Source organism: Pelobates fuscus, chromosome 3 (assembly GCF_036172605.1).
Source record: "Pelobates fuscus isolate aPelFus1 chromosome 3, aPelFus1.pri, whole genome shotgun sequence".
Lineage (NCBI taxonomy): Eukaryota > Metazoa > Chordata > Amphibia > Anura > Pelobatidae > Pelobates > Pelobates fuscus.
Window position 1 is genome coordinate 339,208,997 of NC_086319.1, and position 12,629 is coordinate 339,221,625.

The 12,629-nt window shown below is 38.6% G+C and overlaps 1 protein-coding gene across 1 annotated transcript in view; it reads right to left on the reverse strand.

The window, feature by feature from the left end:
- Positions 1–1,729: 1,729 nt before the first annotated feature.
- Positions 1,730–12,629, reverse strand: part of LOC134603273 (meiosis-specific nuclear structural protein 1-like) — a 115,470-nt gene continuing 104,570 nt past the window's right edge. Inside the window, exons 8-11 of the mRNA XM_063449087.1 lie at positions 9,863–10,046; positions 9,417–9,524; positions 4,107–4,232; positions 1,730–1,954 (exon numbers count right to left, since the gene is read on the reverse strand). Of these exons, the coding sequence (XP_063305157.1) occupies positions 1,847–1,954; positions 4,107–4,232; positions 9,417–9,524; positions 9,863–10,046 (526 nt within the window). The 3' untranslated portion in view covers positions 1,730–1,846. The remainder of the gene's footprint in view (positions 1,955–4,106; positions 4,233–9,416; positions 9,525–9,862; positions 10,047–12,629) is intronic.

The window sequence follows — 12,629 nt, forward strand, 5'->3', positions numbered from 1 at the left end:
TGCAGCCTCTCACATGCAAAACCCCAAACAGCCCCCATACACTACCTAACACACAATGTGACATATCCATCTACACACAATTCCACAAGCAGCCCTCATACACAGCCCACATTCATATGTATCATACACGATACCATAAACTACTAATGAACATATACAATATAATAGCTCATATACGCACAAATACAACGATACAAAGCAATTACAGTATAAATAACACAAGCAGAATACGGCAGCACACACACCTCAATTTAAAAAAATAGGATCGGCAGGGCCCTTTGAAGGAATTTGGGGGCCCCAAGCAAAATGGACATGGTGCCCCCCCCCCCCCCCCGCACGCAAAGCCTACAGGAACCACAGCATAGCCATACAGTTTAAGTTCACCCACACTTTATATAAATACAAAAGGTTTACAGTGCAAATACTGCTGTTGCATATAATGTGCATAAAACTTCCAATTGAAAATTCCCTGCGTTCTCCTCATCTCCCCTTCTCCTCACCCCCTCCCTGTGTTCTCCTCACCCCCCCACCCTGTGTTCTCCTCATCTCCCCTTCTCCACCCCCCCCCTGTGTTCTCCTCATCTCCCCTTCTCCTCACCCCCTCCCTGTGTTCTCCTCATCTCCCCTACTCCTCATCCCCCCCGTGTTCTCCTCACCCCGTCTCCCTGTGTTCTTCTCATCTCCCCTTCTCCTCACCCCCCTGTGTTCTCCTCATCTCCCCTTCTCCTCACCCCCTGTGTTCTGCTCATCTCCCCTTCTCCTCACCCCCACTGTGTTCTCCTCACCCCCCTCCCTGTGTTCTCCTCATCTCCCCTTCTCCTCACCCCGCCTCCCTGTGTTCTCCTCATCTCACCTTCTCCTCACCCCCCCCTCCCTGTGTTCTTCTTACTCCTTCCCCCTCCCTATGTTCTTCTTTCTGCCCCATGTTCTTCTTACTCCCCCCCTCCCTATGTTCTTCTTACTACTCCCCCCATGTTCTTCTTACTACTTCTTACTTACTCCCCTCCCACTCTCCCTGTGTCCTTCTTATTCCCCTCCCCCTGTGTCCTTCTTATTCCCCTCCCCCTGTGTCCTTCTTATTCCCCTCCCCCTGTGTCCTTTTTACTCCCCTCCCCCGTGTCCTTCTTACTCCCCCGCCTATGTTCTTTTTACTCCCCCCCCCCTCCTTCCGTTCTTCTCACCTCCCCTTCCCTGTAGCGTGGCCGAGCTCAGGGTGCACTTCCTGTCAGTCCGTCCGGGAACAAGAAATCTCCTGTACCGCGTGGTACCCGGCCGGACTGACAGGAGGAAGAGGAGCTCGGCCACGCTACAGGGAAGGGGAGGTGACGAGAGAGGCAGTGCTGCAGCCGCCTGAGGCTCTCTATAGAGCGCTCAGGTGGCTGCAGCCTTATAGGAAGCGCCGGCCCTGCTTGGGGGCCCAGGCCAGCTCGGGACCCAAAGCAATTGCTTGGTTAGCTTGCCTGGTAGCGACGAGCCTGAGGATCGGCACGCTACGGGACATCACAATCCTTTATCGGCACAGTGCTGCTAAAAGGTTGCCTACCCCTGCTATAGCCTTTTCTCAATGCAGTGGAATGAGTCTAGATAGTATTTATTCAAAATACAAACAAACTGTATTTAATTGATTCCATACTAATTTGCCATAAAGAAGTTCAGCAAACGATGAAGGAGACAGCAGGTCAGTTACACATTGTTTGATAAATTACTGAAAACATTTGATTTCGTTGTTACTGAGTTTTTTTTATTTTTAAAATGCATGTGGCCAAGTCTAAGATTCACACATCTACATTTAGTTAACAGATATACAACCTAGTGGTGGTACTATCCCAATGCACAATCATGTGGTTTAAGATTCCCAGCATTGCTCTGGAAACATGGCTGCCCTTCTTTCCCGGAATGTCTTACAAAGTTCTTCATCGTACGTGTCAAGGTTACTGTCATATTTAAATATTCCCTAGATTAAAAGGAAAAAAGTCAGGAATGTGTTTTGTTTTTTTAATATTCTAAAATGTGTCTCTATAATATGTAAACGTGTCAAGCATTGTTCTTCTGAAGACTGCTCTGAAGCAGTGTCCAACTTCTGCATGAGTGCTAAACCTGATACTGCTCTAGACAGTATCTTTAGGGATCTAAAACAGACTGTATAGACTGGAAACTCATTTAAACAGGGCCATCATCATCTCTTGTTCCTGTGATGTAGAATTATTAAAAAATCTTTATTAAACCTGTATTGAATTATTGTACTAACTCCATTTTAACTTCATTTCATGACAGATTCTCCATTTTAACTACATTACATGACAGAATTTCCTAACAGCATTTAGTATAATGAATAGAGACTGTATTTTCTAGAAAGATATGACTAACACCGGAATTATTGAGCTCCTGTAACATGCAACAAAGTATAGCCAAGGCCATGAGAAAGCTGGCCTAATGAAATGTCCTATTCATAAAAAGAACACTGAATCTGACCACGAGTCTGACATCACTAACTACCCAAAACGGTGGCAAATACTCAAAATGGCTAGCTGCCAGATTCCCCCTCCCATCGAGAGAGCATCGTGCTAAAGAGCAATGGCGAATGAATCCTTGTCAGAAATTACGACATCCCATGATGGGAGGATGCCCCACTAGCCACTCAAATCCCTGAGCCAATTACTAATACAGATGGGAGGGCATTTAACTAACCACTTAACACTTAATCCAATTAATGATGTTTATTTACTGATATCTTGATATTCAATGATGATGTAATTTTGCTCTTATAAGGGCTTGCAAGCCTGTTTTTTACCAGATGCCATTAAATTTTCTCGAAGTGCTTTTAACCTGAACTCCATGTGTCAGTGTGAACTTACTTCTGCGTATACGCAATTTAATCATCTCAGATTTGGACAGGAACAGATAGACATTTAAACAAATTTTTTTATTTCTAAATTAATCTACATCACCTGTATGCCAGACTTCTTTTATCTAAATGACTTGCATATTTTTTTTCATTTACCCATTCTACAGCTTTGCAAAATATGCCGAAGCTAAATAAATAAAGGTAAATGTTTCTATACTTACTGGAGATAATCTATAGATTGGGTTAAACATGCCTAGATCCATGCCAGTAGAGGTACGGGCATACACACCTATTTTCACTTTCATATTTTACTCCAAAAATCTCTAATACAGTTCAGTTATTTAAAATCTATATATTCCTGACGATTTACACTTTACTGAATAACCCTGTACATGCAAAACAGGAATGTTAATGTAACGTTGATATTATACAAACATGCAAGTGCATCCTAAATGTTAATACCAGTTAACCTACCTTCAGGGCACTCACATCTGCCTTACTTATGGCTACCAAGAGTTTGTTTTTTAACTCTGTCTACCGCTATTACATACTATTTAACCATAGGTTGTGGTGTGCCAGTAAAATAAAAAGTGAACATGTTACCAATATTTAAAGAAGGAAGTACACAAGAAATAAAACAAAGTTCGGAAGATAATTACTAAAATGAAAGTTATTGCCAAATATTTTGATAATAACTTAAGCCAGCACTCAAACAGCATTTTGATGCTGCATGTAAAATACAGACAAATATTGCTACAATGGACTTATATATGCTTTTTATTTTTAACAACAAACTGTTCTTGGGGGTTAAAAAGTTGTTGAATCTGCCAATTTCTGATTTTGGAATAAAGCCTTTTATGGTATGTATAATAAGTGTGATGCTGTGGTAACTGAATCATTTGATTTTTGTTAATACAGAGAGATGAAAATCACTACAGTCAGTAAAAATTACAGAGCATCACATGTTGTTTCACATATTAAATTGTTTGAAACTAACATTATAAAAAATGTTACTACTTCTGTAACGATAGTGGGGAAAAGCACTTTTATATATTTTAAATGAAGTTGTCTGAGAGATGCAGCAAGGATATCCAACCTTCAGTATGAATTATGGTATCTATACATTAAACACCATCTCTTGGTGCAAATGCTGGACAGAGGTTGGCTAGTAGACAGATACAAGAAGTGTAGATCAAGCGGACACTACTGAGCTTGAGGATACCATATTTGGTGGCACAAATGAACTTGGTGAAATTCTTACCTTTGGTAAATATCCAAACAACTTAGCGGCATGCTGTTTGAGAAGCTTCTGCCTCTCCTCTTCAACAATGGCACGACGTAAAGCTTCTCTTCTTTCTTCCTCCTGTATTTCTTGAAGTTCCTGCTCCTGCACATTATAAATGAGACTTGGCATGTTTTTCCACTCTATTACATGAAAATTTTAATCTAATTTCTTGACATGTGCGACAGGGATTTAATGTCTGTTTTTTCTGTGTTGCATTTATACTAGATTTTCAGATTGATATATCAATATGCTAGGTAATATATCTACTGCTTAAAATAGAAAATTAAAGAGGGATGTAAGCATGCATGGGGAACAGTGAAAAATCACTAGAAACCTTATAGGAACACTAAATATCTTGAACACTATAACGGTTATGGTTCTAGCACAGTGCTTCTCAACCCATGGTAAGCGTACCTCTAGGGTTACAATCCTGTTCCCCCATGGGTATGTAAAAATAAATCGGTAATGGCGGTTCTGCCACCTGTGCAGCCGCACTGCACAGGTTGGGAACTGCAGGTCTATCGGGTGGCCCATGCACTTAGGGCCCCGCAAAATACATGTTCCACGAGGAACCCGGCTGTGCAATGCGGCTCTTTAATAGCATGACCAGGCCCCTTCTAAACCACATGGAGAACTGGGAGAAAGTGAGAGCCGATCATTTCCTTCGAAGTAATAAAAAGTAAGAGACACCAAGAGGGGGCGGACCTGCCATGCAAGCCTCCTAACTCCCAACAGCCTCAGCCATCAGAAGCCACACGCCTGCTCCCAAAAGGTAGGAAACTGGAGAATGGCAAAATTTTTGACCTATATGTGTGTTTTGGGTCTGTATCTCTATGTATGTAGTGTTTGTATCTGTGTATATGTGTGTGTATCTGTAAATCTCACGGTACATGTGTGTTTGTATTGTATTTATATGTGTCCGTGTGTGTATATCTATGTCTGTGCATCTGTGTTTTATTGTATCTGTGTATCTGCTTGAGTGTCAGTGTTTTTATCTGTGTGTCTGTATCTGCATGTGTGTCAGTAGGTTTATCTGCATGTTTACCAGTGTGTGTATGTATGTGTATCTGCATGGTGTTGGTGTTTGTATCTACGTGTCTGTACTTGTATTAATAGAAATAATAAGTCCAGTAAAACAAAAAAAGCAAATAAAACAAGAAATAGCACTGTAGATAGTTTCCCTTTTTCTTTCCAGAAACAGTTGGATCAGAACCTGGAAAGTGTGATCAGGATGGTGGTACCAGCTCCACCGAATGGGCTTTAACCCTTAAATTATTAATGAAAACACAAAGAGCAAATACAGTAGAGCAGTCCTCAAGCATGAGAACACTCAAAGCTGATATAGGTGCTAAAAAACACAAAAATTGTTCACACCGAAAAATACCTAATTAACTTGCTTAGAGAAAATAGGTGTGAATCAGAGGAAAACATTCAACTCCTTAGTAGTCATGCTAACCTATGTATCCATCAATAAGTAAATCTTTATTAACCTTCTATCTAAAAAGGATACAATAGTTGCAATTGTAACTAAATGGTAATGTTAGTGGATGAAGTTCCCCAGACATCTCAAGAAGGCTTACAAATTAACAAATCGTTTCAATGTAGATAAAATAAAGGATAATGCTCACTGCTGTCTGAATGCAGTGTAAGCCTTCATGTTTGACACAGGGGGTTATTCACTCAAAATGTCATTACCGAGTTTCCCTCTGAAGCAGACTGTTTAGCGAAATACAGGATGTCCTATTTACATCAAAAGTAATACTATTGCAAAATTGCAATGCTTAAACTCCAGTGGTAGTGTAGTGGTAGTGTATAGACAGGAATTCTGTTGGATAGTTACAGTAGATTATTAAGTCCTGGTATATTCTATATAGACCCTGGGAGATAGTGCGCCAAGGAGAACAACAGAAAAGTGGAATCCCTATAGGCCAATATATTACGCCTGAGACGTAACTGTTCTGATATTGAAGACTTTAAAATAAAAGCAAAAGAATTACGTCTAATGTTCAGGTCTAAGGGATACCCTAACAAGTGTTTGAAGAGGGCTTATCATAGAGCTCTTCTAACTGAAAGAGAAAGTCTGTTAAGAGAAAATACAGCTTCCACCTCATCAACAAAAGAAGCTGATCAGAAACAGCTCAGATGTGTCGCAACTTTTGACGCTAGCTGGGATCAAGATAAAACAATCATGAACCGCTTCTGGCTCCTATTAAAACAGGACGAACAACTAAAAGATGTTATACCATCGCACGCATCCTTAGTAGCCAGGAGAGGCAGGAACTTGAGGGACACCTTAGTACACAGTCATTTCCAACCAAACAAATCACCGACACACTGGCTGTCTGATTAAATGAAGGGCACCTATAAATGTGGAAGGTGTTATGTCTGCAGCTATATCTGCAGGAACTCCAAGACCTTCGAAAACAGTACTCATACGGAGAATTTTAAAGCTCTGTAATTCTTTAATTGTAACTCCAAAGGGGTAGTTTACTTAATCGCCTGCCAATGCAACCTGATGTATGTAGGGAAGACTTTCTGTACCTTTAAAAGACGAATTCTTGAACATGTTAACTCTGTTAAGACCACAAGGAATATGGAGGGCATCGAACTAATTAAACCAGATCAGAGGAAAGGCAACTGGGATCAACGTCTGAGAAGACGGGAATGTTACTGGATTTACCACCTTAAAACACTGTTTTTCATACTCTCCATTTATCTAAAGATCTCTACGCAATAATCCAACACTTGTACATATCTAAGCACCTATACCTTGTTTTTATTTTTAGTATTTTTTCGAGCATAGAACAAGCATCACCTTTTTTTTTTATTAGTTTGTACCCAAAGATAAAACCACCTCCTAACCCCCTTCACATAAAAAAGAAAAAAGAATGACCATATATGAATCATAATATTGTCACTTTAAGAGCCTTGGGTACCATTAAACTGATGAATCTACAACATGTGTAATAAGATATGCAGGCACTGTGACTCCATCATTTGAGGATTCAAAATAAGAATGACCTATATGAATCATAATACTGTCACTTTAAGAGCCTCGGGCACTACTACACTGATGAATTTACAATATGTGTAATAAGACATACAGGCACAGTGATTCCACTACTTGGGGATTCATTAGCATACATACAGTGTAAAGGAATCTATCCAGCACTGAGTAGCAATTTCCCCCACGATTTACAGCCAGAGTATTAACATGATATGTCCTAAGGCCAGTGGTGTATCCTGGTTTTGTGCTGCCCTTAACTTTATATTTGAATGCCGCTCATGTTCTCCTTGGCGCACTATCTCCCAGGGTCTATATAGAATATACCAGGACTTAATCTGCTGTAACTATCCAACAGAATTCCTATCTATACACTACGAATTAAGGCAAATCCACTGGAGTAAAAAAATGTTTATTCCACATATCTTCGAGTATTTCCACTACCATAAGGACTACGTGCAAAGCCTGTACTACACTAGATGCTTAGGCAGGGATCATTCCGCCCAAGCATTTAAGTTGGAGCTGCACACTTTGATGCACTATTAGTTTCCGTTATCTCTCTTATTATTATTGCATCAGTTTCCGCTATCTCTTTTCTTATCATCGCATATATCTTCTAAGGACATCTCAGACGCTACATCTATCCTTTTGTTTTATGCAGATTATTAAAATACACATAAGTTAATTTAGCACTGGCACTATTTAATTTGTGTCCCATGTTGGAATTAGTGGAGGACTCACCAATATTGGGGTAATATGAAGTAGTTGTGGGGTTAACATTACATGGCCATATCGTGGAACTGAATTTAAAACTGTATTTTTATGTGTGCACTGTTTCTTAATCTGTGTTATGTATGCATTTTGGTCACTACGACAGCAACATTCCTGCAAAATGCAAGTTCTCGGTGTGCCCCCAATTCCCTTTTTGTCATTACTTTATCTGTATGTGTTTCAGTGTGGGTATCTGTATGTCTGTATTGTGTGTGTGTCATAGTTTGTATCTGTATGCCTGCATCAATCTGTCAGTGTTTCTGCATGGTATCTGTATGTTTGTATTTGTGTGTGTGTCATATTTTGTATCTGTGTGTCATGGTATCTGCATGTGTGCCAGTGTGGGTATCTGTATGTCTGTGTATCTACATGTGTGTGTTTATATAGATATACATACACACTTAGGGCAGAAGAGAAGCAGGGGGAGCCTGGGGCAGAAGATAAGCAGGGAGATACTGGGGCAGAGATAAATGTATACCTTTGAAATAACAGCAACCATATTAATTACATTTCGCTAATATGAGGACTACAATTTATTGAAATAAGCTGCCAAGGAATACTTAAGTGAAAAAAAAAAGGTTGGGAACCACTGTTCTAGCAGACTACTGACATCACCCCCTCGTTCTCTGTCAAAGCCATTTGCAAGTGGTTTGACTCAAACCAAGGGTCCCCTAGATATCTGTGGCCTGTACCCTTGCTTGCGGTATTGATAATGTGGACAAAGCCAATTTTGTTCTAATTTAATCTAATTGGCTGAGATGGTCGGCTGACACGTTCAGAATCTTATGATCATAGATATACTGTAATACGTTTATGGCAATTTGAATCAATATACCTTTATTTATTAGCAATAAATGTCATTACCCTTACCCCCTAGCTAAACCAGCTCTGGTGGCCAAAAAAATAACATTGTGCATAAAGCATATTACACAATTTAACTGTGTGGTGTTGTTTGTGATATGTTAGTGTGCCAGATGAAACCAAGAATAGTTTGTATGTTGTTGATCAGTCCCTAGGTGAATTTGGATTTAGGCACACTGAATCAATAGAGACCTCTTTCAGATTCTAAATAAGCTCATAGGATAAATAAAATTGACCTTAACCTAAAATAATGCACAAAAATGTATAATGCATTGTGTCTTTTTTTGTTATTCCATATGTTAAATAAAATTTAGATTGTACACAAAATAATTTTCCAGAATGAAAGGATTAGATGTGGGAGCTCTAAATGGGCTGTGTAAAAGGTAAACAGATATCCTGTTACTAGGCATAAAAGCAGCATTTGCACTATCCTCTTAAAGTCTGCATTACCTCCCTCAAGGCAAGCATCTCTGAACAATAAACGCTCTAATCCCCTATTAGACAGCACTAATCTTACAAATCTGTAACTGGTTGTTCACCAATCAAGTTCCTGACGTGTAACAGACTGCTACTAAGCAAAAATCAATGAATTCTCAAACAAATGAACAATCCAGCTCCGTATGCTAGTGCCAAGAAAAATATTAATTTACAATATCTCGCTGCCGAGCCTCAACTGCTTGCTCTTCAACGTACAACTTCTCATACATCTTCTCCAGCTTCTCCCTCTGCTGTTGCTCTCTCTGTATATGATTTGCAAGCTAATAATATAAAATAAGAGTTACAGCCAGAGTAGTGCCTCTTTCATAAAATAAGTGTTTAAAAACAAACAAAAAAACAACAACATTTGCATTTGATTTAGATGCATCTGTCAAACAAAAATGACAGTTGCACAGCAATTTGTGCTAATTCAGTTACTAGCAAAAGTATAGATTAAATTGTACTCTGTATAAGTGGTATGAATTGAGAGATGACTGCACCATAATGGTCACTATAGAGTTGTACAATGCTTTGCATACACATCTACAAGACAGAGAATATATAAAAAAAAAAAAATAAATAAATAAAAGAAAAAAAAAGAACTTAATAGATAAAATACCATTTCTCGAAGAGCTTTCTTTGAGTTCCCGTCCCGGACATTGGCCATAGCAAAGGCCAGGATTTTACGGTTTTCCTCCTCCATTTTCTCACTTTCCATTTTCCTCCATGTGATTTGCTGCTCTTTGAATTCTTTAATGTATCGCTTTGTGGCATTCATTTTTTGTAATTTCAGTTGTCTTTCCCTGTTAAAATAATGCAAATAATGTTAAAGTTTTTTTAAATTTAAGAATGTAAATAAAACACTTCAAATGATATAAAGTTAAATTTAGATCTTCAGAGAAGAGGGAGTTTATTTGCAGTTAGTAATATGAAATAGGGACAAAACTTGTACAAATAAATGTGAAGGGCTAAAAATACCTGTTGTGTTAATAAAGAAGAAAGATCAAGTGCCCCCCCTCCCCTGCCCCAAAAACAAACAATTTATTAATGGACTGCTCATGCAGGCAGATTCTTTAAACCAGTACAACACCTGACCTTTTGGCTCTATGCAATGCCTCAATGTAATGTCTGACTATGTTCATCAGGAATGATACCAAATTTGTTAAAACTGACTGCATTCAAAATGAAAAGTCAATTTGATTTCCAATATGTGCCACATAGTTCCCCAAGAAAACGTATCCACATAGCTCATTGTTATGGTTATGACGCTTGGAGTGTTCCTTTAAGTGGTGTTTGTAGCAGGCAAAATTCCTGCTTTATTGTATGCCATGTCTGTTGTTTTTTTTTTTTTTTTTATTAGTTTTTTTTTTGCTTTTCGGAACATGTTTATATTAAAGGGACACTGTTGGGACCCAGACCCCTTCAGCTCATTGAAGTGGTCTTGGTGCACTGTCCTTGCCAGTTAAAACCTGCAAGTGTAATTATTGCAGCGTGGACGTCCTCATATCAAATTAATATTCCAATCATTAATATTCAGACTGTTAATAAAACTTAAAAGAGATTCCTCAGTCCCCTTCAAATAATAAAAATATAATCTATGTAGCGTTTTTCAATCCATTCATTTCTTTTCTCAGAATTTCTCTTTTGCTGGAGAAAAGAAATGAACGGATTGAAGTTAAATCCAAAAGAAAATGAGATAATTTTTAAGTTTTATTAACGGTCTAAATATTAATGACTGGAATATTAAATTGACTTATGAGACCCGTCACCAGATCTATGTATTTATGTCGAAGAAAATCAACTAAAAAAGAGAGAAGTTTTTCAAGCAAGTAGACGTTAATAGTTTTATAGATTTTAATAGCTGTCACTTTAAACCTTGGCTGACCAACATATCGAAGGGCCAATTCCTAAGGCGAAGACGAAATTGTACAAAAAAAGAACACTGTAAGCACTAGTCAAGTATTTTAAAAACTCAATTTACAGAGAAAGGATATAATTCCGAATCATTAGAGGAAATATGTGAACAAATTGAAAAAGAACCAAGAGTTATCCTATTAAAAGATAAGACTAAAAAACCAAAAGAGGAAGAAAAATCAATTTCTATAATTTTTAATTATTGTTCAAACAATAATAACCTGCGCAAAATTATCCAGAAAAACACATTTTAGAGGAAGATCGTGATATTAATGATTTCTTAATACAAAGACGGAAAATTATTTTTAGAAGGACTAATAATTTAAAGCAAATTCCCACTAAAAGTTCTTTAGACCAAGAAAATATTAAGAGAACTCAAAACTAATTTCTTAAAAGGGAAATGGCTTTTATTATTGTATGAACTGTAAAGGCTGCACTTTAAGACAGAAAGGGAATACAAATGTTAAGAAATTCACCTCATTTAGAAACCATCAAGAACATACCATTAAATCGTTAATAACATGTAATTCCACTAACGTTATTTATATGCTTATATGTTATATGTCCTTGTGGACATTAGCTGTATTAACTGCTCCAGGACTGACACAGTATGCAACAACATTGCTGTATTATATGCTCCAGGCCTGACCCAGTATGCAACAACATTGCTGTATTAACTGCTCCAGGACTGACACAGTATGCAACAACATTGCTGTATTATATGCTCCAGGCCTGACCCAGTATGCAACAACATTGCTGTATTAACTGCTCCAGGACTGACACAGTATGCAACAACATTGCTGTATTAACTGCTCCAGGACTGACACAGTATGCAACAACATTGCTGTATTATATGCTCCAGGACTGACACAGTATGCAACAACATTGCTGTATTATATGCTCCAGGCCTGACCCAGTATGCAACAACATTGCTGTATTATATGCCCCAGGACTGACACAGTATGCAACAACATTGCTGTATTATATGCTCCAGGCCTGACCCAGTATGCAACAACATTGCTGTATTATATGCTCCAGGACTGACACAGTATGCAACAACATTGCTGTATTATATGCTCCAGGCCTGACCCAGTATGCAACAACATTGCTGTATTATATGCTCCAGGACTGACACAGTATGCAACAACATTGCTGTATTATATGCTCCAGGCCTGACCGTTATGCAACAACATCCCTGTATTAACGGCTCCAGGACTGACACAATATGCAACAACATTGCTGTATTATATGATCCAGGACTGACACAGTATGCAACAACATTGCTGTATTAACTGCTCCAGGACTGACACAGTATGCAACAACATTGCTGTATTAACTGATCCAGGACTGACACAGTATGCAACAACATTGCTGTATTAACTGCTCCAGGACTGACACAGTATGCAACAACATTGCTGTATTAACTGCTCCAGGACTGACACAGTATGCAACAACCATTGCTGTATTAATTG